The sequence below is a fragment of the Megalobrama amblycephala genome, linkage group LG15 (genome assembly GCF_018812025.1).
Source record: "Megalobrama amblycephala isolate DHTTF-2021 linkage group LG15, ASM1881202v1, whole genome shotgun sequence".
Lineage (NCBI taxonomy): Eukaryota > Metazoa > Chordata > Actinopteri > Cypriniformes > Xenocyprididae > Megalobrama > Megalobrama amblycephala.
Window position 1 is genome coordinate 9,466,429 of NC_063058.1, and position 26,698 is coordinate 9,493,126.

Here is a 26,698-nt window from a genome sequence, read left to right on the forward strand (position 1 = left end):
GTATCTAAACAATTAAAAGTACCAATAAGACTGCAGCAAATTGTGCTTCTAGAACCTAAACACGCAAGAGCTGATACTTGTGAAACACTTTAAGATGTCATTCTGAGATATGGCAGGGTTTGGCAATGAGCAGACAGGAAGATCTATCTTGTGAAATGTTCATTATTGTGTTCGCCATGTTTCCATGCCTCAACTGGACAGTGAATTAAGTGGAGGTTATTAAAGGGATATTTCACCCAAAAAATAAAATTCAGTCATTAATGACCCTCACCCTCATGTCGTTGCACACCCGTAAGACCTTCGTTCATCTTCAGAACACAAATTAAGATATTTTTGATGAAATCCGATGGCTCAGTGAGGCCTTCATTGACAGCAAGATAATTAACACTATCAAATGCCCAGAAAGCTACTAAAGACATATTTAAAACAGATCATGTGACTACAGAGGTTCAACCTTAATGTTATGAAGTGACGAAAATACTTTTTGTGCGCCAAAAAAGCAAAATAACGACTTTATTCAACAATATCTAGTGATGGGCGATTTCAAAACTCTGCTTCATGAAGCTTTACGAATCTTTTGTTTCGAATCAGTGGTTCGGAGCGTGAAAGTCACGTGAATTCAGTAAAAGAGGCTTCGTTACGTGGTAAGTGTGTCAAAATTTCCCTGGTTCACCACTGGGGGGCGTGACTTTGGCAGTTTGATACACGCTCCGAACCACTGATTCGACACAAATGATTCGTAAAGCTTCATGAAGCAGTGTTTTTGAAATCGCCCATCACTAGATATTGTTGAATAAAGTCATTATTTTGTTTTTTTGGCGCACAAAAAGTATTCTTGTCACTTTATAACATTAAGGTTGAACCACTGTAGTCACATGAACTGTTTTAAATATGTCTTTAGTAGCTTTCTGGGCATCTGAAAGTGTTAATTATCTTGCTGTCAATGATTTGCCATCGGATTTTATCAAAAATATCTTAATTTGTGTTCTGAAGATGAACGAAGGTCTTACGGGTGTGGAACGACATGAGGGTGAGTAATTAATGACCGTATTTTCATTTTTGGGTGAACTAACCCTTTAAATGACTGTGAATGAACAGTACCGAATGTTTAGAAAGAGGGCAAGTCTTGTAAACCTGAATTTGATTTATATCAAATTATCATAAGGTATAATATGTGCTATGATTACCAATAGTATGTAAACAAATGATACGGTTTAATAAGTGCGAATAAAAGAAAAAAAAAAAAGTGTTGGTGTCTAGTAATATGTCCAGCATAATGCAAGTGACTCAGAATTTTGACACTTGCACCAGCACTACCTAAATAGTTACTTTAATACTGATTTTGGTCAATATGTACAAATGGAAGAAATGTTGGTCAATTAAAAGAATGAAAAAAGGCATCCATTTTTGATTAATCAAAAGGAATACTGTTCTTTGGTCTCTTGAAGTCACAGTTTGTTGAATGAAATACACTGAAAATAAGACACGTTGTGATTGGCTAATGCTTTTCAGGTCTGTTCCCTTATTGTTTGTGGTTCAGCTGTCTTCCTCGTCGTCACTGATGAGTGTGCGGCCATCCAGAGTGTTGTCTCGCTCCCGCAGGAAGGTCTGGCGGATGGCTTCCAGCTCAGTGAGCTCCAGACGGACCTTCTCCAGGTGGAATGTGCGACGGTTCTGGATCTGCCTCAGTGGGAATGGGTTCATGTCCACAAAGGCCATGCTCATCAACTTCCTGTGAGAAACACAAATAATTATGATAAAGAATAAGTGTGTGTATAAATACATACACTCTCACTGGCCACTTTATTAGGTACACCTGTTCAACTGCTTCTAATCAGCCAATCACATGGCAGCAACTGAACGCATGTAGACATGGTCGAGATGATTCAAAAGTTCAAGCATCAGAATGAAGAAGACATGTGATTTAAGAGAACGTGGCATGATTCTTAGTTGCCAGACAGGCTGGTCTGAGTACTTTAGATATTGCTGATCTACTGGGATTTTCACACACAACCATCTACAGGGTTTAAGCCTGGAACACACCAAGCCGACATTGACGAACTAGTGGCGACGAAAGCAAACTGCGGGGTTGGCTCACGTCGGCAGCGTCTGGGTCCAAAGTTGCCCTGACACACCAAACCAACGCTCGACACCAGACGGCCAAGTAGCACGTCAGTTCTGCGCCTGCGTAAGAAGAAATGCCTTTCTGTACCAGCAGGTGGCAGTAGCTGAACAGCCAATCAGAAAGATCAGATGGCCTGACAGACCAACGAGCTCCGACGCCGATTCAACATGTCGAATCGGCCAAAAAAAAAGTCGACAAGGACCAACTTCAGCCGACGGTGCGGAACACACTGAGAAAACTTAGTCGGCCGATGAACAAAAACTGCCCGACGGCCAACCGTCAGCTTGGTGTGTTCCGAGCTTTACAGGGAATGGTTTGAATAATCCAGTGAGTGGCAGTTCTGTGGAAGAAAATGCCTTGTTGATGCCAGAGGTCAGAGGAGAATGACCAGACATGTGTTTGGTGTAAACAACATGAAAGCATGGATCCATCCTGCCTAGTATCAACAGTTCAGGCTGCAGGTGGTGGTTTAATGGTGTGTTGGATATTATGGACACTTTGGGCCTCTTAGTACCAACTGAACATCGTTAAACACCACAGCCGAACTAAGTATTGTCGCTGACCATATCCATCCCTTTATGACCACAGTGGACCATCTTCTGATGGCTACTTCCAGCAGGATAACGCACCATATCACAAAGCTCAAATCATCTCAAACTGGTTTCTTGAACATGACAGTGAGTTCACTATACTGAAACTGACTCCACAGTCACCAGATCTCAATCCAATAGAGCAGCTTTGGGATGTGGTGGAACGGGAGATTCCCATCAGGTATGTGGAGCCGACAAATCTGCAGCAACTGTGTGATTCTTACATGTTAATATGGACCAAAATCTCAGAACAATTTCCAGCTCCTTGTTCATGATATATATTAGTAATAAACAATTAATCAACAAACTAAAGGTGTGATCCAAAATGTCAACATAAAAAAAAAAAAAAATCACAAAACTACAACTGTAATGTTTCCAAAATATTTCTAAACATTCTTATATTATAAAAAATATTTCTAATAATAATAATAATAATATTAATGCAAATTAAAATATTATTTATCTATCTACTTAGTATTAAAAATAAAATAATAATAAATGTATAAACAAAGTCATTATAAAATCACTATTTTGAAAAAAAAAAAAAAAAAAAAAAAAATCAAAATAATAAAAAAGTCACACAATTATTGTATTTTCATGATCACACACACCTTGCATCCAAGATGGTACGTGTGAAGTACCGAAGGTACTTGAAAATGGTCATGGGATCCTGGAGCTTTAGAAATTCCTCTTCTTTGTACTTGAAGAGCGCAAGAGCAAATCGGAACATTATCTGGCAGGGTAAAAAGAAACGTCAAAAAAATGTCAGCAATCATGAAGTACAACTGTCACCCTGAAACAATCAGACTCATTATGGAAATTAATAAAAAAATGTGTGTATTAGTATTATTATCTGTATTAAAGGATTAGTTCACTTTTAAATTAAAATTTCCTGGTAATTTACTCACCCCCATGTCATCCAAGATGTTCATGTCTTTCTTTCTTCAGTCGAAAAGAAATTAAGGTTTTTGATGAAAACATTCCAGGATTTTTCTCCTTATAGTGGACTTCAATGGAGCCCAAACGGTTGAAGGTCAAAATTACAGTTTACAGCGATCCCAGACGAGGAATAAGGGTCTTATCTAGAGAAACCATCGCTCATTTTCTAAAAAAAAAAAAAAATTAATTTAAATAAATTTAAATTTAAATAAAACGTAAAAATTTATACGTTTTAAGCATAAATGCTCATCTTGAACTAGCTCTCTTCTTCTTCTTCTCTATTTGAATTCCAGCAGTGTAGACACTGCTAAGTGTATTACTGCCCTCCACAGGTTAAAGTTAGAACTAATTGTTATATACTTGCACTAGCATATTGAATATGACAATTTAGTTCAAACTTTGACCTGTGGAGGGCAGTAATACACTTAGCAGTGTCTACACTGCTGGAATTCAAATAGAGAAGAAGAAGAAGAAGAAGAGAGCTAGTTCAAGATGAGCATTAATGCTTAAAACGTATAGAAGTTTTTTTTTTTTTTTTTTTTTTTTTTTTTTTTTAAGAAAATGAGCGATGGTTTCTCTAGATAAGACCCTTATTCCTCGTCTGGGATTGTGTAGAGCCCTTTGAAGCTGCACTGAAACTAATTTTGACCTTCAACCATTTGGGCTCCATTGAAGTCCACTATAAGGAGAATAATCCTGGAATGTTTTCATCAAAAACCTTAATTTCTTTTCGACTGAAAGAAAGACATGAATATCTTGGATGACATGGGGGTGAGTAAATTATCAGGAAATTTTAATTTGAAAGTAACTAACTATCCTTAAACTAATCCTTTAAGTGTCATACATGAAGTTAAGGATTTACAATGCTCATTTTAGGTTTGTCAGTACATGTTTCATGTCATCTGGTTTTGTTGTTTTATATAAACTGAGTAATGTTTACCAGGCTTCGAGGTATCTCTAGGGCCCTGTTTACACCTGGTATTAAGATGCGTTTTGGTCGATTGGATCACAAGTGGACGATGCTAAATATAGGTGTAAACAGGGTCTAAAATGTTTTGAGCTTGTCCACTTTCAACCACTTCCAGAGGTAGTCGAAATCGCATTCGACCAGATTGTTTTTGTAGTGTTAACGCTTATGTTGGCAAAGACTCTCTACTCTCCGCCTACTGACCTAATGCATAAACATTATGGGAAGCATGCTAGCCAGATGGGATTTAAACTTTGTCAGCTAATGACCCAAGTTAGGTTTGAAGACGAAAAACATACCAATCACAATGTTCTCTCACCATTCCTGATTTCTAACACACACTTTACAGCGTTCGGCTGGTCTTGCGGCTGCCAGAGCACAAACAAAAGCTGCTGCTCTCCATATGTTTTTCCATCGTCTTTGACCATGTTCATATGTAAATTGCTAAAGCTTATTTTGTCCATTAGATCGAAAGATCTGAAAAAGCCCATATATTTCCCTGCCCAAGAACCCTCCCCTTGAAGGGGTATGTGTCTCCCTCCTCTACTTGTGATCCAATCGACCAAAATGCATCTTAATACCAGGTGGAAATATGGCCTAGTATATAGTCAGTGCACAGCTGTTTGATTCTGATGTGTGGTATTATTCTGTGTTGAAGGAACAAGTCGCATTAATTCTTCATACCTTGGGTCCCTCATAGAGAAAAGCATCCCAGATCTTGAAGAGGATGTCACTGACCACGCTGTCCACAAACACAACCAGGAACCAGTTGAAGGTGATAAGAGAGAAGTCTACCTTATAGTGCTCAAAATGAGCATGAAGCCTGGGTAACTTCTCGTACATCAGGTCCTTAAACACTCGCTGATCTACCTACATCAAAAACAAGATACAGTCAAAAACAATCAATAAACCAAAGATAAAAATGTATATGATAGAATAAAAAATATTATATTCAAGTCATTTAAAATATTTTATTTTGGACCCTGTTGCAGTCACATGTCAGCAATGACAAGCCATAAATAGGAGTGTGCCAATAAAACGTGACAGTATTCATGTTGTATAAGGCCAAAATGCAGTAAAGTTTGTTCTGCAAGTATGTTAATGTCTTGACAATGGAAAGTCACTGTGACAGATGACAAAAAAATAAAAGAGACGTGCTGTTAGACTGCTGCTCATGAGTCATATCCAGCAAACTAAGACATGCATAAAGCCCCAGCTCTGCTCCAATTTTACAACCTTGCCGGAGTTTTTGGGGAATTTTTCACGACTGAGTGAGTGAACAATCTTGAAACGGTACCTGTGAGCCTAGCAGTGTTTTAGTGTAATAGTCACGTGGCATGAAAACCTCCACAATGGCCACGAGACACCAGAACGCATCTTCTTGGTCCAAATACAGAAGAGCAATAGCTGCCAGCCTGAGAGAGGAAACAAAATTCAGAAATCTCTTTCAGATATAGACATTTAAAGGCCCACTGAAGTGCCTTAAAATGCACAGCATTATTCAGTGTGTTAATGTAATTTCCACTAGGGCTGTCAAACGATTAATCGCGATTAATCGCATACAAAATAAAAGTTTGAGTTTGCATAATATATGTGTGAGTAATGTGTGTAAATAATATGTATATATAAATACACACAAATTAATGTATATATTTAAGAGAAATATGTTATTTATGTACAAAAAATGTATTTATATATAATATAAATTATATAAAAATATAAATAAATACATATACTTGTAAATATTTCTCAAATATATACACGGATGTGTTTGTATTTATATATACATAATAATTACACACAGTACATCCACATATATTAGGCAAACTCAAACTTTTATTTTGTATGCGATTAATCGTGATTAATCGTGTGACAGCCCTAATTTCCACTGAAACACGAAGACAAGGCATGACATATCAAGCTGCTTTTTTTAAAATAGCCAATAGCGTTTCATTTAGATCACAGCTTGGCCAGAGCTGTTGAACTTGGTAAAGCCTCAGTTATATATAGCGCACTATGTGCCATTCAACATGAAGAAAATAGTAAATTTGCGAGCAAGTGACCAATTTTAGCCGCAGCTTTAACATCTATTTTTAATGTAGGGGGCGGTACACTTCAGATTCTAGAGAGCATTTGATTGGACAGAAAATCTGTTGAAAAGTGTGAGGTGCAGAGTGATGTCATCAAAATCACTGATCCATATTGGCGGAAATGAGAGTTGGAGTGAGTTTTGAATGCTTATATCTTCTGAATTCACATGTTGTCCTTGTTTTGGAGAACATTAGCTTATAGATAACCTTAAGGATAACATATTCATACTAAAAGACAAAAAACAGATGCTGATAGGGGTAACACACTGATCAGACAAAACCCAACAAACGTGTTTGTTGGCGTTTGACTGTGCAGTGTGAATTGGCATTTAGACATAAAGGAACACAAACACCCCAGCAATGAAGTCAAGAGCTGATGGAATCCTTTGTATCTGCTACCTGTTGAGGCCTTGGCAGTAGCCGATATCTGGATTCCTCCATGAGAAAGCCAGTAGCACGTTCCTGAGTTTCTGGATGCCATCTGAGTCAGGAGAGGCATAGTGCTTGTTGTTAGGAAGAGTCCGCAGAAGATCGAGCTCTATTTGCTTGCAGGCCGGGTTGGGTTTATCGTTTGCCATGCACAGAAGGTTTTGGTAATAGTCTTTTGGCTGGCAGTCACGAAACTTCTTCACATGGAAACTCACGCACCAGCTCCACACCTTGGATCGGTGGATGTGAGGCACCCCGTTTCGCATCAGCGCCTTCAGCTCTGGAGATCGAACCATCTCTCTGTTCATGGTGATGGCCAGGTAGTTGTCCCACTTCACTCTGACTGAAGTCTCCTGGTCTGTCAGGGAGAGGGACTTCAGGTCCAGCGCTCTCTTTTTTGCTTCAAGTTTTTCCTCCTCATCCTCCTCTTCCGGGACAGTTTTGAAGCCAAAAATGTCATACTCACTATATGGGAAAGATAACATTATCACTGGTTATATTTACAATTTGTAACACAGGAGGCAACAATATTCAAAGTAACAAAGCCTAATTTAAAAAGCAAGCTAGCAGAGATTAGTAAAACAACAATCTAGTAGTTGGTGAGTTGTCAAAACTTCCAAAATCTAGTTATAAATTTGTGCAAGGATGGATCCACTCAAGAAGAGCATGACATTTTTGTAGAAGCAAGAAAACATCCTGTTCCTGTAGACAAGTAGCATTTGAAAAACACTAACATGACCAAACATGTTTGAAGATAGGTTCTTTAGAAGTGTGGCAGCACAAAAATGAAAGTAAACAAAATAAAATTCAAACCTTATGGTGACAAAGCTAGTTGTACTGTTTGTTTTAGTAACAGAAAGTTTAAAAGGAGGCATATTCTTTACATTTGTATCATCATTTCCCACTTGTAATGTTAGTCAAGGTTTCTTGTACCAAAAAAATGTACTTCTTACATGATCATCTCTACCTTCTCTTGGCCCCTTCAATTAAACTGGCATTTTGTTACTACTGTACCTTTAAGACTGCAATATGTAAATAAACCTCTGCTATAACTGGACTCTTTGCATATGAAATGAATAACAATTCCTTGCCAAGTTACTGAATATAAGGAATTTATGTTGATATATAAACAAGTACAGTCAACCTTTTCATGGTTGTGATTTCATTATCATGCCAAATTCTGAATAACTAATTGTTGCAGGAGCATAAATTTGCATAAATTATTTAGATGCTTTGGTAGCTTTGCATTGTAAACACTGAGTATGTGTATATATAACACCAAGGAAAATGCTATTCTTCGTGACATGACCCTTTAAATTCTTAACCTTGGGTTTCAGTTACTGACACGTTTAGGTAGGTAGGTGGGTGGATGGATGGGTGGGTAGGTTGGGTCATGATACCTGACAGCGTTGGGTTTGAGAATAGGGTGCTCCTGCTGGTCTGCACTCTCCACCTGTAGTGCATCTTCTAGTAAGCGAGTGATGACTTCTCCACTATGGGTCTGCTCTGAAGAGGAGCACACAGGAGTCTTCACTTCCTGTAGTAGAACCAGGTACTTACTCTCCACCTGACACAGCTTGGCCTCCAAACTGGTGTACTGTAGAACACAACAAAGGAGGAAAGAAAGCGCAAAGAACAAAAATGATTCCTCAGCAAAAAAAAATCATGTACAGACAACCTTGCAAAGGATAATGGAATGTTAGGGAAAGGAAAAGGAAATGCTAACATGGCACATAAGAAAGAATCTGCAAACAAAAACATTTAGGGTGGTTTGTGTGCATTTTGAGTAGCTGAAGTCACATACCTTTGCCTCTAGCGCTTTCTCTCTGGATTCAGCATTTCTTCTCAAGACCGTCAACTCAAGAATTTCTTTGTTCAAGAAGTTATTTTGAGATTTGTAACCCTGAAGACTGTCCTGGAGAAGTGTAAAAACCCAACAGGTTGTATGTAAGACACAAAAAATAATGTACAGAGACCAAACATAACTACAGGTATGTACTTATACTGAGCTTGGACAAGCAACTGAAAGTATTGAAGGACTAAATCTAAACATTATTTAACATTTCTGTAGTAGATTCAAAAATGGAGAAAACGCTTAACATTTGTTACCCAACAATTCCAACCCCTACTATGTTAATATACTAATTAGTTAACCATGACATCAAACATCATGATTATCATGAAACTAACCTACATTATACGGACAACTAATACCAAAAAGGATCTGAGACTTGAATTGGTCTTATGATCAAACACTCAAGACTTGACTTGAACTTTACGTCAAGGACTTCTGAACATGCCTTAATCTTGCCAATGTCAGATATATTTCACCCTAAGCTATTAATAATCTCACAAACACATTCAGATCTACTGATTGGGAAGTACACATAACAGGTGTTCTTGTACTACCTTCAGGGTGACCAACTCTTGTTGTTCCCTAGTTGCACTAGGTGAGTTGCATTCAGGTGACAGGCTTTCTCCTTCATCACTCTGCTGGGAAAGTTTCATGATGACTTCGTCCTTGGCCTGAATGGTCTCCATGAGCATGCCCAGCTGTTCATTTATCTCACCAATTTTGATCTTCAAACCTTTCAACTCCTGTTGAAGACTCTCCTTCTCCAAGGCTAGCCTCTCCATATGACCACATAGATCTTTGATCTGGGTGTCCCTCTCTGCCAGCGCTTTGTCCACCTCGGTCTCATCTTGGTTATGATTTTGAGTTCCCATGTTCCCAGGAGGCACTGTGGAACGCCAGTTGCATTGGGAACTACGTAGTGTTTGTTGGAGAAGACGAACCAACTCCTGGTAGAAGGGAATACTGTGTGAATAACTCTGATATAGTTCAAAAGAGCATAGTGACCCATCAATTACTTGGATAAACTACTCAAACACACACCAACTGATATGATCATTCAAAAAGGGGATCCTTTATAGTCACTGATCACTCTTTAAAGTCCTAAGGTCATCCATTAGAACAGGGGAAGCCTACCCTGCTGCTGGAAGGCAACCATCCCACAGAGTTTACTCTAATCAAACACACCTGAACTGGAAAATAACAGGCAGATTTGTTGAAGCAGAATTGGATCTAAAGCCTCCAGGAAGGGAGCCCTCCAGGAGCAGAGTTGGATACCCCTGCATTTGAAATAGTTACGAAAATGTAGACCTCCGTTTGAGTCATTGGGCTCTTGTCTTCGCATCAGATTGACTTAATTACTCATTCATTGCTTCTTACTTTTGTATGGGACAAAAAAATATCAAGGGAATTCAGAACACTTGCTTTACTAGAGCAATTTCCACTGAAATTACCGAGGACAATTTGTCCCATGAACTTTTTTTTCCAGGAACTTCGTTTCCCCCAGACCTGTTGCTGTCCACGTTTTCATCGCAGTCTAAAGTACTGTGAAGTTTAGGCAAATTAGTCTGGTGACATAGGACTGCGCACGACTTTCTAGTTCGCGCTGGATTTCATCCTCCGCATATAAGATTAATAAAACTTGTTGTCAGCCCATGAGTCGTATTTTTTAAACTCCATTAATAGCTGCGTTTCCGCCGCAGGAACTTCCCCAGGAACTAGGGACTTTGGAGTGGTACTCAGTGAGTTTCGATCGCAGGAACGAGGGTCTAAATAAAGTTCTGGGTAAAAATTCTCCCCTCAAAATGTCCCTGCTCATGAGGTAGTACTTTTTCAAAGTTCAGGAACTTTCGGGGGTGGGACTTGGGTGCTGAACATGTTGATTGGTTGAGTTCACGCAGCATTTTATTTCAACCACCATTTTTAAAAGTCTGTTGCGGTGTGTGCAGTAAGAGTCGTTTGCTATTCGAATCAACATTGGAGTTTAAAAATACGACCGATGGTTTAGGCTTTATTAAGCTTATATGCGGACGAAATCCAGTGGGAACTGGAAAGTCGCGCGCAGTCCTACGTCACTGGACTTATCTTTACAGTACTTTAGACCGCAGTGGAAACATAGACAGCAACGGGGGGAAAAGTACCTGGGAAAAAAACTCAATGGGACAAACTGTTCTGGTGAAACGAGGCTGATGATTCGAATTGCAAACAAACTCAATCAATCAGCATGTTCAGCACAGAAAATCCCACCGCTGAAAGTTCCTTAACTTTGAAAAAGTACTTCCTCGTGAGCAGGGACTTTCTGAGGGGAAAATTTTTACCCGGAATTTCATTTAGACCCTGGTCCCTGCAGTCAAAACACACCGAGTACCACTCCAAAGCCCCTAGTTCCTAGGTAAAGTTCCTGCAGTTGGTCCGGTATAAATCGAAAGTCCTTTATGCTACATCCTGACCCTAGAACAGTCTGGTTTTGTAATTAGATCAACATTTTGGAGAAAGGTATTGATAACCTTCAGCAAATAAAGGTCATTTATCTTCATGGACTGGTGAATTATCACCAAAACACTGATATAACAAAAAATAAACATGGAGATCAAATAAAGTTAATCATTATTCTGTACAAACATTCAATTTGCCCTGTAAAAGTAGAGTCTGCACATGGTGAAATGTCTCAACCTTAAATATGGCATGAAACTGAAATACAGGTACACTGGCTAATCCCGCAATTAGACGTTGAGTATTCAGGAAGAAAGACCCAGTGCTCGATTGGTTGACTGGAACAAGTTTTAGTTTGATAAATACTTTTCTCAGCATGGTTTTTAAGTTGTTAATAAAACATAACACTATTTCCAGTCATTAAGGAGGCAGTCTCATTACACCTAATTCAGTGAGTAATTATACACATTTTTGGGGAGTATGAACATCCTAAACATGTTAATAAAATGTTATCAGTAATAATGAACATATTGTTGTTTATATGTGTTACACAGAATCATTGTTTAGAATTGTTAATGTGTTAAAAGCACATCTATGGGCCAAAGGGGAACTCTAAAGGGAAAAACATAACAACAGTACCCATTTTGTGGTTCTCAAGGCCTTTGTTTTAGATCTGCTAACACCTTTATAGAAAAGCACACAGAAATGTATAACTGGAGAAGCAAGCATTTACTGCACCAAAGCTTTCTGGTGGGTATTAGAAAATGTTTTGAATTACAAATCATCAAATACTGTGTAAACACTGACTTGCACAAGGGAAATCCCCATGTATAAGCATTACAAGGAACGAGGAACTACAACACTAAAAAAAAATTAACCATAGATAAACAATTGTAGACACATTTTACAGGTTGGAATTCCACAAGCAAATACTATATTATCACATTTATGGAAAATGTTGGGATTAAGAATGGTATTGCAAACAAGCATTTCATACTAACGCTGCCCACCGAGGGCACACAATAAAAGTAAAATATGGTTTATGATTTTCAAAGATGAAAAGTTACGTGTGTCCTAACTGCTTTAAAAAAAAAAAAAAAAAAAACCCTCTACCAGATTCCTATTGTACCTTCTGACTGGCGAGCTCCTCTCTGAGGTTGTTCTCTTGCTCCTGCAACCGGTTGATTTCTTCCTGCTGGCTCTGAATGCGGAGCTGCAGTTCGGAGGTCTTGGTCCCATTACACTCAACCGGCGAGCTCTCGGCGCTGCGGTTGGCTTTGCCAGAGCCCACGTGAAAGGGCCGTTTCATTCTCGACGGGTTGCGGAAATCAAATGTGAACGCTGAGCCGATGGAGTCTGTGGACAGTCGGGAGTGACAAGACAGAGTTTTAAAAGGTGTTGACCATTCAATTTAATAATTTGTGCTTTTTTATTAAGTTAAATCTCTGAATTATGATCTTACATCTTTGAAAGTGAGATGGGCTCTCCCGGCGCTGGCTGTCTGGTGGGGGTTTGTGCTCTGGTGTGTCTTTGCCTGGAGGATCCACCATCTCCCAGTCCTCACTGCTGGCTGTGTAAAACACACTGCGTCTGTTCTCTCCTCCTCGGCTGGGCCGCAGATGAGACATGCTATTTCTGATAAATGGTACAAGGAATGAAAAAACACATTGTTTTAATATAATGTAGTAAGGAGGAGCAAAATTCATGTCATTTGTAAAAGTAATGACTCAACCACAGCATATTGCCATTGAACTTGCTACGGCTGATGTCAAATGTTAATTTGAGTTACATAGCAAAGGTTATTTCCAAACCTTGAGAAGAAATTCCACTCGAACATGTATTCATAGGCATACGTGGTACATTTGTCTGGCTGTCAGCATGTTTTGGGATCATTTTTTAAACCAATCTCACATGACATTTATAACTCTTCTTTTATTTGCATAAGGGGTCAAAGTATTCTATTCCCAGACTCTTTAAATCTAACACAGAGCTGCTGAAGCATTTCCAGCTAGTTTGGTTTGTTTATCTGTGCTGAAATCCAGATTAAATCCTTTGGCTGGCTTCAGTATTACGTCATCTAAACAGATCCAAAGTCTTTCGGAAAGTTTGAGGAAGAGTTCACAGATGGCAACAGTCAGCAAAGGAGTTAAATATGAACAATTCTAAATTAAGGTACAAATGTACATGTAACTTGCCAATTTATAATTATAAATGCATAAATGAAGACTATTAAAAGTGGAAAATTCTTCAGTTTCAACCACAGACTGTCTGATTTAAAGGAATGGGACAGTTTTATCACTAAATTGTAAATCAAGAAAAATATAACAAAAATAGAAAAACATGAAAATTTACATTTGTTGTTGTTTTTATAAATATATTTATTTTTTTGTAATACTTACAGTACATGCAGGGTTTCAATTAAATACACTTCAATTTTAACCTAAATTTCACATCCAATAACAATAAACATCCATTCTAGTACAAGTCTCCCAGGTTCCTACCTGAGCTCGGAGCCCCAGTGTCGGAGGGAGTTGAGAGCTGCAGTAGGTTGTGCCACCGGGTTACGTGCCGACTGGAGCCCGACCAGCCCATCATTGTCCATCTCCAAAGCAAAGTCACTCCGAACACTTTCCATGGTCTCGTTGGGCTTTTCGTTGAACATTGCTTCTAAAAACAACACAGTCACGGTTTGAGTCATCAGTGTTCATTTGCGTATATTAACCGTCACAGTCTAGCACCTTTCTTAATGTCATTGTTCAATCCAATATGTGTCCTTGTTTTCACACATTAGTCAGTTTTAACTACAGAGAAATAAGTAGTTTATGTCATTCTACAATGACTTTAGTATCCATTATTAACAATTATTTTATCATAAATTATACTTTTAATATGTGCTAGTACAGGGATTTTTCAAGTCACATCATTCGATGGAACTATTTCTAATTTTTTTTAATCAACACTAACAATGGTAACAGGGTTGATAATTTGTTGTATGCAATTGCACAAATATGCATTTTTTTCTGTGCATTACATTGTATTTACATAATGCATTTTTAAAAATAAATGAAAAGTTATTTCCCCAGGTTATACAACCCTGTTACCATTAAATCTCCCTTCTCTACAGTCAATACACAGTTGTATAAATTTGTCAAAATTACATCATCATTCTTTTAGGAAGTGTACTCTGCAAGCACAACATTTTTTTAATACAGTTGTTAATAACTATGTTTCAGATTTTCGTCCACAATCTTAAATGATCAACCCTGTTACTATGTTTTTGTACAGCAAATAATTGATTATTGCACAGCAGATATTTATAGAAATATCAGCAATAAATTATCTTTCTAATAAGCATCTTGTAGTGCCATGCACAAGGTTAGTAATGTCTAAAACTCTAAAATATCAACCCTGTTACCTTAAGTATATTTCAATATATATTTATGACATATTTATGTATATAGCTATATATTGCCAGAATATGCATTTAAGCAAATATTTATGTAATGTAAATACAGTCAAACCAAAATTTATTCAGACACCTTCAACATTTCACACATTATCACAGTTTATTTGCTATAGTTTAAAAAATGGTAATAAAACATGACAAGATCTCAGAGTTAAACTGTGTCAGAAAACATTAATCGTCAGATTACACTCAAGCAAAACATGGTCAGGTCAAAGTGTCTGAATCATTTTTGGTCCCAAATTTTTATTAATTTTACTGGAAGTCCACGGTATGTTTTTTTGGGGGGTAAAATATATCAGTTTATTTTGCTATCCTCACTTACATAAATGAACTACAGTGTCCTGCACCCACTAGTAAAAATATATTAAAAATATCAAAAATGTCTAAATAATTTTTGGTTTGACTGTAAATAATACCGAATAAATGACAGAACTTTTGAAAAATTGGTACTTTGTTTAAAAAGACCCCACTAAATCTTTCTTTTATATACTAAGCTCTTCATATAATAAAAATACAGTCAGGAAGAATCAAAAACCAATACATAAAATAGGCTTTGAATCTGTAATAAATAATGTTGCTGGCTAATATACAGTTCTACAGTTAATATACAGTTCTACTTTTACTATACAGTTCTAAATATAGCAGTACTCCCATTAACTGCAACAAATGTTACTGTGATACCTAGACTATCATGAGCTCTACTTCACTATCATTTCGCTGAAACATTCCTGAATGTTCTTTGCATGTGAAATCATGCAGCATATTTAAACAAATGACATTACAAAGGTCAGTAACATCTATGCTGATCAACTGAATTCAATGAATAAGGCAGAGAGAAATTCACAGGTGTATTTTTTCTGTTCATTAAAAAGGAATGATTTGCAAAGTCACACTAATAAGAAGGAAGCACACTGGCTTTTTGTTTTGGTTCTGCCTTTTCAACTTCTGAAATAATGCTAAATGCTACAGCCATTCTCAGACCAGAAACCACAAAACTGTCTGGGGCTTTAAAGAACCATTTATAGTCCCTCATTAAAAGGAAAGAGAAATCGAGAGAAAACTTCAATCATTTATTTCTTTAATAAAATCTCTTTGTTGGCTGCTTTAACTACTAAATTCTGTCCGACTTTATTTATTCATTCATTTATTTATTGTAATTTTAACTAAAATTTTTGTTCTAAACCAACATTAATTTCTAAGTACAGTTAATATGTGTATACAAAACTAATTTTGTGCAATTTGAACATAAGACTTTAGATAATTTTTTATTTTTTTTTAACACAGGAGCCGGCCAATAATGAGTCAGCGTTCGGACATACACACATCTGAACATGTGTATCAGTATATTGGATCCGTGCATCTGGTCTTAAAGTGACAGCAGCCTAATAAACCTGCTGTCATGTGTGTCATTAATGTTAATAAAACAACAAAAGAGAAAAAAAAAAATCTCTCAATGCTCTTGACTGAATCACTTTTGTCTCACTTTAATAAGAATAAATGTACATTTAATTTACACAGTGAAGATGCAGTGTTTTTTTATATATATTTGATTACTTTATACAATTTATGTAGGCTAGGATTGGGCGTCTGTGACATGTGATGCTGAGACTAAGTATGTACTGACGTTTGACATGCAGTTTTTAGGGCTTGGTTGAAAATATTTATTTTGCAATTTTAATTGATTCTCATTTTGATGTTCCAATATCAATTCTTAAATCCCAATAATGTAGTCTGTGCTGTTTTCAAATGATGCGTGAACAAATTTTCACTATATATTTGGCGAGACAAATCACTGTTGCACTGCAGAGCGCAAGTGATCCCATCATCTCATCCACTTTACTACTACTTATAGCATGAAATAAACATGAATGAACATCAGAAGGTATGTTGAAATATGCAGTACAACTTACTGAAATTAATCATGTCTCAAGTAATTAACTGGCATTGCTAATAACCATAGCTCAATAGTTAACTAGAAATATGAACTGTAGAGAAGAGCATTTTGCTAAATCATATTCATCATATTTTTGCTTAACCTCTTAATCAGAATAATGTACAGTGGTATGAAAAAGTGTTTGCCCCTTCCTGATTTTTTATTTTTTTGCATGTTTGTCACACTTTAATGTTTCAGATCATCAAACAAATTTAAATATGAATCAAAGATAACCCAAGTAAACACAACATGCAGTTTTTAAATGAAGGTTTTTATTATGAAGGGAAAACAAAATCCAAACCCACATGGCCCTGTGTGAAAAAAACGGCCTGCATGGCAGATTTCCAAGACGAAAACCGCTGCTGAGCAAAAAGAACATCAAGGCTCATCTCAGTTTTGCCAGAAAACACTATTTTGCTGCTTCAGGACCTGGAAGACTTGCTGTGATAAATGGAACAATGAATTCTGCTGTCTACCAAAAAAATCCTGAAGGACAATGTCCGGCCATCTGTTCGTGACCTCAAGCTGAGGCGAACTTGGGTTCTGCAGCAGGACAATGATCCAAAACACACCAGCAAGTCCACCTCTGAATGGCTGAAGAAAAACTAAATGAAGACTTTGGAGTGGCCTAGTCAAAGTCCTGACCTCAATCCTATTGAGATCCTGTGGCATGACCTTAAAAAGGCGGTACGTGCTCGAAAACCCTCCAATGTGGCTGAATTACAACAATTCTGCAAAGATGAGTGGGCCAAATTCCTCCACAGTGCTGTAACAGACTCATTGCAAGTTTTTGCAAATGCTTGACTGCAGTTGTTGCTGCTAAGGGTAGCCCAACCAGTTATTAGGTTTAGGGGGCAAACACTTTTTCACACAGGGACATGTGAGTTTGGATTTTGTTTTCCCTTCATGATAAAAACCTTCATTTAAAAATTGCATGTTGTGTTTACTTGTTATCTTTGATTCATATTTAAATTTGTTTGATGATCTGAAACATTAAAGTGTGACAAACATGCAAAAAAAAAAAAAAAAAAAATCAGGAAGGGGGCAAGCACTTTTTCACACCACTGTATGTTTGAATAAATCCATCATGAAAAGTTATAACAGCCACCTTTGTTTATAACAACGAATTGGATTAGAAACATCATTAAAAAGTTATAACTTATAAAAGTTATAACTTTTGTTATGTGCAATTTAAACATTTGTCTACAAATCAGTTGTTAATTTCTTAACCTTTAATATTAGTAATGTACCAACTGACAGGGTTATAGTTTACAGAATTACTTGAAAGACTTTTTACTTGAGAAAAACTGACATGAACTGTACCTGAATTGAAACAATATTGAGCTGTAAGCCTGTAAATTTAAATTGCTTTGAACCGTGAAATGTGTGTCAATAACCAGCCCTAGTACTGTATGTACTCACAGATACACAATAACTTTCTATGTCTATATTTACACACATGCTTTCTGGAAAATATGTAAAACAGTGTCACACTGACTGAGGAATCATGTGCATTTATGATTTTGACTCACCTCACATGATTAGTAGCAAACTAACTACAGGTTGACATAAAAGATTCCACATATGAATAGAGGACATGATCAAAAACAGATTTTTATCTTTCTTTCTTTCAATGCATTGTGTATTCGTCACAGCCTTCTCACTTCTCCATATATCTCACCTGCATCTTTAGCCACCAGGCCTGTATGTGGATGAAACGGGGTGGGGGAACACCAGCTGTCTCTGTGGCCAGACATGTTGCAGAACTCCCATCGTTTCTGCTGTAACTGTTGCAGCCAGTAATGCATCATCTGCCTGCTGGGCGCCTGCACGCAGAAAGGGAAAAAAAAAGCACTGTGAAACCTAGGCTCTATTTTTGCTTGTTGTTTTGTGGTATAACAGCAGTCTTGGGAGGAACAGGGTCAGGTGTGAATGTGACTGTCCCCTTTGAGAATAATCATGCTTGTTTCGTTCTCAGTTCCAGTTTACAGTTTGGTGATGAAGTTGCTCTTTAACTCTGAGAATCAACATACACTTAAAAACAGAAAAACACTAATAAATGGTCAAAGGCAAATGATTGTCTACAATAAAGAAAATAATTTTAAGTTCATAGAAATGTACTGTTTTGAAAGTCTTTGATAACATTTTTTTAAAGAAAGGTTTCAAATTTAATGCCTCTAAACGTCATATGGTGTAACATTTTCCTTAAATCTTGAATATGTGCGAATGTATACATCCTAATATTTTCAAAAATGTTTTTCACAGTATTTTTCGGTGTCAAAAAATTGTTTACAAATATTATGAACTATTAATTCATAAATATCATTACAATTTTGGGGAGTCGCACCACATGACATTTTTAAATTAACGTCGCCTTGTCAAAATCTTCTGAAATTTTAATAAACCATACTGACCTTGAGACAGTCATGTGGGTCCTCTCATTATATAATTTCACGTTTTATTTATTTTTTGCATGTTGGTTGCACCGCATGACTTCAGGTCAAAATCTTCTGAAATTTTAATAAACTATACTGACCTTGAGACAGTCATGTGGGTCCTCTCATTATATAATTTCACGTTTTATTTATTTTTTGCATGTTGGTTGCACTGCATGACTTCAGGTCAAAATCTTCCGAAATTTTAATAAACCATACTGACCTTGAGACAGTCATGTGGGTCCTCTCATTATATAATTTCACGTTTTATTTATTTTTTGCATGTTGGTTGCACCGCATGACTTTAGGTCAAAATCTTCTGAAATTTTAATAAACCATACTGACCTTGAGACAGTCATGTGGGTCCTCTCATTATATAATTTCACGTTTTATTTATTTTTTGCATGTTGGTTGCACTGCATGACTTCAGGTCAAAATCTTCCGAAATTTTAATAAACCATACTGACCTTGAGACAGTCATGTGGGTCCTCTCATTATATAATTTCACGTTTTATTTATTTTTTGCATGTTGGTTGCACCGCATGACTTCAGGTCAAAATATTCTGAAATTTTAATAAACTATACTGACCTTGAAACAGTCATGAGGGTCCTCTCATTATATAATTTCACGTTTTATTTATTTTTTGCATGTTGGTTGCACCGCATGACTTCGGGTCAAAATATTCTGAAATTTTAATAAACTATACTGACCTTGAGACAGTCATGAGGGTCCTCTCTATTATATAATTTCATGTTTTATTTATTTTTTTCATGTTGGTTGCACCACATGATTTCGGGTCAAAACCTTCTGAAATTTTAATAAACCATACTGACCTTCAAACAGTCATGTGGGTCCTCTCTATTATATAATTTCATGTTTTATTTATTTTTTGCATGTTGGTTGCACCAACCAATATGTATTTATGTACATATTAAAATTAGTGCTGTCAAATGATTAATTGTGATTAATCACATCCAAAATAAAGTTTGTTTACATAATATATGTGTGTATACTGTGTATATGTATTATGTATATATAAATAAATATACACACGCATGTAAATATTCAACAATAATATATTATATTTATATATAAAATATTTATATATTATATATATAATATCATATAAATATACATGTAAATATTTCTTAAATAAATACATGTGTGTGTGTATTTATACATACATAATAAATATACACAGTGCACACAAATTTATAAACAAACTTTTATTTTGGATGCAATTAATAGCGATTAATCATTTGGCAAAACTAAAAACATGCTCATCATAAGTCAATAAATGCACATGCATTGCATATTTTAATACAGTTTTGAATAAATTAATAAACAACAAAATATTAGCATCTTCAGTATTATTCTCATCTATTCATATTCTCATCTTCAGTCACTATACAGGCATGCTGGGACCTGTGCCATCTCAGATCTGTTACACTGAAGACATTTCCTTCAGCCTAGATCCTGATAACAAACAGTTACAACGCAGTAAAACCAAGACAGTGTTATGTGCAATTCAAGTTAAGAAATCAGCATCCTGATGCAATACTGAACAGATTCAGATCATAAACTGCTTTCCATGTCCAGCGAGAAGACCAAACTGTTGAAGCAGAGCTCACAAAGACTGCACAATTACAAGAACAATCTTGTGTTATAGTCCTGCATTCTCCAGTCATGAGGAAAGATGTTTGTAACACTGATGAGTCCAGCATGTTATATTGTTTCCTGACAACAGCTGAATCCCAGTGTGCTTTGTGTAAAATATTCCCTTTTTCTATACATGTATCCTTACATAAATATAGGAAAATCATGAATGCATAGCTATAGGATGCATTATACATGTTGTGTATATATTTATGCATGATATGCAATATTTTCCCTTTAATATATCATGGATGTTTGTTTATGTTACTTTTAAAAGGACCATAAGGATGGTCAGTAACCACTTGTTGCAATAGCAACTTTCTCACAGTCACTTCACACCGTTAAAGTGCATTAAAAAAATAGTCTTTCATAATTAAGTCAATAAATGCTATTACACTGACTCTTATTTGCACAGGCAGAAGTATAAGATCTACATACCTTCAGGAGGAACTCCTTCCCCTCGGTGTGGATCTCAAAAAGCCCCTCTTCAACCTCCATATCATAGCTGAAACAAGCATCGGCGATCTCAATGTGCCCCAGTGGAAGGGCGTCTTGAGGAGTCTTAAAGTAATACAAGTAACATTTCCTGGGGTCGAACACAAACCAGCGCGTTTTGAAGCCTCTCAGGGGCCCTTTCCCTGTCAGTTTATTCAGGTAGCCGCATAATTTGGGATTCTGCTCCTTCGTGCCATCGCAGTCGGCCACATCGAAAGACTTGGTCGCCAGGATCCGCGAATTCCTGCTGGGATTGGCAGCGCTGTCATCCTCTTCATGCATCTTTCTCTGGACTTTGGTCTCTAATCAGTGCCAGCGGACACAAGTTTCCATCCGCATGACGTCACATGACTTCCATTCTCGTGCTGCTGCCGCGGAGGATGATGGGACGTGTAGTTTTACTGCACTGTCGTTAGTATTGGGAAATATTGTGACAGAAAACATTATATTATATTATATTATATTATATTATATTATATTATATTATATTATATTATATTATATTATATCATAATGTGAGTGTCTATTTGACATTTGTAATTTGTCAAAATAATAATAATAATAATAATTTTAGTTGTTGGTTCATAAGATTATGGTTGGTTCAGAATAAAAAATATATAGTATAATACGATAAATAATTAATATAGCATAATATTAATAATAATAACAATAATAAAGGTGTAAAAACGATTATTATATTATATTATATTATATTATAATGTGAGTATCTATATGACATGTGTAATTTGTTTAAATAATAATAATAATAATTTTAGTTGTTGGTTCATAAGATACATTATATAGCGAATAAACAGAATCAAACTTATATGGTATAATACAATACATAATTAATATAGCATAATAATAATAACAATAATAAAGGTGTACAAACAATAATAGTATTATATTATATTATATTATATTATATTATTATAATTTGAGTGTCTATTTGACATTTGTAATTTGTCAAAATAATAATAATAATTTTAGTCGTTGGTTCATAAGATTATGGTTGGTTCAGAATAAATATTATATAGTATAATACGATAAATAATTAATATAGCATAATATTAATAATAATAATAACAATAATAAAGGTGTAAAATCAATAATACAATAATATAATATAATATAATATAATATAATACAATGATTTCTGTCAGCCAAGGTTTTAACCTTAAGAGATTTAAACTACTGGATAATATTGTTGTGCAAAAAGCACTAACAATATTTATTATTACTTATTACTTATATAATTTACATTATCGTATACATTTATTTAACACATATAGACATTGTTTAACGTCTAATATCCTCTCTGGGTTAAATAAAAATATACAACAATATAATAATAATAATAATAATAATAATAATAACATTATAATAATAAATACATTACAAAATGAAATAGTCTATAAAAAGAAAATAAATGTGCAATAAATTAATTAAGCTACAATTATTTTTTAAATTATAATAATTTAATAAAAACCCAGAATTTACATATACATGTAAATATACATCAACATGCATTTTTTTTTTTTAAAAAATATTACCCCAAAATACACTGTAAAAAAGAATTGTTGGTTTAATTTAAAAAAATAAGTCACCTGGTTGCCTTTTTTGAGTTCAATGAAATTAAAAATTTGAGTTAATACAAGGCGATTGATTTAATCAACAGAAACTCAAAATATTATGTTATCTGAACTACATTAATTATCTAAGTTGATTTGACAAAAGAAAAAATGTTGTGATAAATCATGAAAATATTTTTTTACAGTGTATGATTGTGTATTTACATATGGCATACATATATCACATTAATACTATTAATTTAACAAATCTGGGCATTGCTTCATATTTAATATCCTCTCTGGGGGTAAAATAAAATAACATAAAAATAGACAAAACTAGGAAAAAGTGGTCTCTCAGGATGACTGTTAGGGGGCGCAAAAGAGTAATATTTTATCATATGGTCTTATTTCAACTGGTGCAGCAGTGTTTGTTGTTTTACCAGATATGCTTTATTTACATAACCTACATATGCTGATTATATTAGATATGTCTCTTTAATTTAGTCTGAGTTGAATGTAATGTTTGTAAAGTCCAAACTCTGTACAACATTTAGCCTATATTATGTAATCGGCCTATATTATACTAAACCAAAATATATAGGCTAATAATTTAATAAAAACCAACAGCACTTAGCATGCATGTTTTCAGAAGTATTACCACAAAATATGTATATATGACACATATATGACAAAAATACTATTTATTTAACATATTTAGGCATTGCTTCATATTTAATATTCTCTCGGGGGCTGAAATAAAATATAAAAAAGGACAGTTTGTTGGCATTACCTGATAAGCTTGTTTTACATAGGCCTACATTTACTGTTCTTTTTAAGCATTTGTGTTTTAAAGGACTTTTTAAATTGTGTTTTTGTACATTCTTACATCACAATAAATCTCAAATTTCAGTAAAAGCTGACTTACATCATTGCATCTACTGGGATTACTGGAAACATGAATAATACAGATGAATTACATTAGAAGAGACTGATCCTACCCAGAAAATGAAAGTGATCCTCACATCAGGAAGAGAAGAGTCACACAAATGAGACGAGAGGACTCATCTCATGTGACAGAAACCATTTAATGGTTTTGACCTTCGGCAAAAAGTCTGACATACTTATGGGTCTCCATATCTCTGAATCCGACGCTCTTGTTAGAATGACGAAACATAACTTTTGCTTGTTAAACTGTTGTGTGTTTCCATGCCCCAAAATATCTGTGGTTGCCATGGCTGCTGCTCTAGTTTGTTTGAGATGAAAAGTGAGAGGGAAACACTTCGGTTTCCTGCACCACAAGCCGCTCTGTGAGCTTTCCTGAAGGTGACATCTGTTGAAACCACTGACACAAGTCACATTACAACCGGTAATAGAAAACCATATTTTAAAAAAAAAGAAAAAATGTAAACATTGTTTGGTCGTGGCTAAAGCGCGCTGCAGTTTTGTCCTCTGCCGCTTTAAATGCTCTTTGAAGCGAGGAGGATTCTGATTGGCTGTTAATGTTTCTGTCGTTCATCAACTGAAAGCGTTTCCAACGGTATGTTTCTCTGTATGTTATCCTTATATTTGTGTTAAGGACTCTGCTGTTCTTTATTTACAACGATTTTTAGAGCTATATCTTTATCGTTATCATTAGTGAACGGGTCTTTAGCCTGTTAACTGTCAGTTAATCCAGTAACTAGTTAACTAATGCGACCAAAGTGTTGCCAATAATAACAGAATCAACTTTAGACTTTAATAATGAATTAGTAAATGTTGAAATTAACATTAAAGGATTAGTTCACTTTCAAATTCAAATTTCCTGATAATTTACTCACCCCGATGTCATCCAAAATGTTCATGTCTTTCTTTCTTCAGTCGAAAAGAAATTAAAGTTTTTGATGAAAACATTCCAGGATTATTCTCCTTATAGTGGACTTCAATGGCTTCCAGACGGTTGAAAGTCAAAACGACAGTTTCAGTGCAGCTTCAAAGGGCTTTAAACGATATTGATGTATTACTGCCCTCCACAGGTCAAAGTTTGAACTAAATTGTCATATTCAATATGCTAGTGCAAGTATATAACAATTAGTTCAAACTTTGACCTGAGGAGGGCAGTAATACACTTAGCAGTGTCTACACTGCTGGAATTCAAATAGAGAAGAAGAACAGAGCTAGTTCAAGATGAGCATTTATTGTTAAAACGTATATAAATTAATTTTTATTTTTAGAAAATGAGCGATGGTTTCTCTAGATAAGACCCTTATTCCTCGCCTGGTATCGTTTAAAGCCCTTTGAAGCTGCACTGAAACTGTAATTTTGACTTTCAACCGTCTGGAGGCCATTGAAGCCCACTATAAGGAGAATAATCCTGTACACTCTAAAAAATGCTGGGTTAAAAACAACCCAAGATGGGTTAAATATGGACAAACCCAGCAGGTTGAGTTAAAGGACACCTATTATGCCCTCTTTCACAAGATGTAATATAAGTCTCTGGTCTGGTCAAGTTTCAGCTTAAAATAACCCACAAATTCGCCCCTATTTGGGAGTGAGCAAAAACATGCCTTTTACTATATTACTATATTGCTGGCTAAAAAATAAATCCAAAATTGGTTGAAAAAAATGGCTGGGTGAAAACAACTCAATCCCTGGGTTTGTCCATATTTAACCCAGCATATTTTAGAGTAATGTTTTCCTCAAAAACCTTAATTTCTTTTTGACTGAAGAAAGAAAGACATGAACATCTTGGATGACATGGGGGTGAGTAAATGATCAGGAAATTTGAATTTGAAAGTGAACTAATCCTTTAACTAAGATTAATAAATGCTTTTCATTGTTAGTTCATGTTATCTAATGCTAATGCTAACAAACGAAACCTTACTTATCGTAAAATTTTACCACAATGTCTTACTTGCAGTGCCATTTGTATTTCTTTTATTTTCTTTTTGTTAAAACCCATCATTTAAATTCTGTTTAATGCCAAATGATCTTTTAGCTAGTTCTTTCAGCAGTTATCTTAACAATTCAAATTTTTAAAGATGGCACACAAATCTGCAGCAAACAGACGTAACTGTCACTCTGACATTCTCCGCTATAAACAGACGTCTGACCTTTCTGAAATGTCACAATATTCCTCCACAGTGTCTCACTGATAAGTGTCTTGTTTCCTTTTACCTTCTGTTTAAACTTCTGGCCTCAAATCTTTGAGGTTCAAGTGGGTCATTCGACAAAACGTGTGTGTCATTTGTGTCCCTCGTACAATACATGGTTTTGATGACTTTAACAATGAATAACTGATGCCAACGGGTTAGGAAACCAAATTATTTTATTTTATTTCATGTTTTTTTTTTAGTCATGAGGATGCTGTATTTAGCATGCTCTCTTTTGTTTGTTTACAATGTCTTACTACTGTATATTAGCACATTTTGATTAACACAAATTAGATGGACATATAACCTAGCATCTTTTCTGTATTTATGTATTCATTCATTGTCATTTATTATTTTGATTGATTTTTATTTGACATTATGTATCATCGCTGTTACTATCATGTGCCCCAATTTAAAGGCACAATATGTAAGATTTTAGGATTAAAATATCCAAAAAGCACTAGAACAATGTTACATAGCTATTTTGTTGACTTGTGTGCTTACATTATCCCAAATGTTTCCAAGAATGTTTAAATCCAGAAAAATAAGCAACTTTAACCAGGACAAGGACCGTGTCCGTGCGTCACT

The 26,698-nt window shown here is 35.5% G+C and overlaps 1 protein-coding gene across 3 annotated transcripts; it reads right to left on the bottom strand.

The window, feature by feature from the left end:
• Nucleotides 1-1,293: 1,293 nt before the first annotated feature.
• On the bottom strand, nucleotides 1,294-24,388 carry tbc1d2b (TBC1 domain family, member 2B). 3 transcript variants are annotated; one of them, XM_048158625.1, is made up of 14 exons: nucleotides 23,981-24,388; nucleotides 21,355-21,817; nucleotides 18,506-18,650; nucleotides 13,927-14,089; nucleotides 12,888-13,060; nucleotides 12,555-12,781; nucleotides 9,550-9,942; nucleotides 8,945-9,055; nucleotides 8,541-8,737; nucleotides 7,111-7,605; nucleotides 5,919-6,036; nucleotides 5,306-5,491; nucleotides 3,327-3,448; nucleotides 1,294-1,732 (listed from the first exon to the last, which is right to left on the bottom strand). In XM_048158625.1, exons 2-14 carry the CDS (start codon nucleotides 21,691-21,693, stop codon nucleotides 1,537-1,539), a joined length of 2,865 nt encoding a protein of 954 aa, XP_048014582.1. In that variant the 5' UTR covers nucleotides 21,694-21,817; nucleotides 23,981-24,388; the 3' UTR covers nucleotides 1,294-1,536. The 3 variants fall into 3 exon arrangements, with proteins under 3 accessions (XP_048014582.1, XP_048014581.1, XP_048014580.1); XM_048158624.1 differs by having other exon boundaries at nucleotides 13,927-14,092; nucleotides 21,355-21,812; nucleotides 23,981-24,381; XM_048158623.1 differs by having other exon boundaries at nucleotides 13,927-14,092; nucleotides 23,981-24,381.
• Between the last annotated feature and the right edge of the window lie 2,310 nt (nucleotides 24,389-26,698).

Coding starts and splice junctions, on each gene's coding strand:
- tbc1d2b (XM_048158624.1), bottom strand. CDS start 21,693: ATGCATGAAGAGGATGACAGCGCTGCCAATCCCAGCAGGAATTCGCGG. Junction 7,606..8,540: donor CTCAAACCCAACGCTGTCAG/GTATCATGACCC, acceptor TTTCCCATATAG/TGAGTATGACATTTTTGGCT. Junction 6,037..7,110: donor TACTGCCAAGGCCTCAACAG/GTAGCAGATACA, acceptor TTCCTCTCTCAG/GCTGGCAGCTATTGCTCTTC.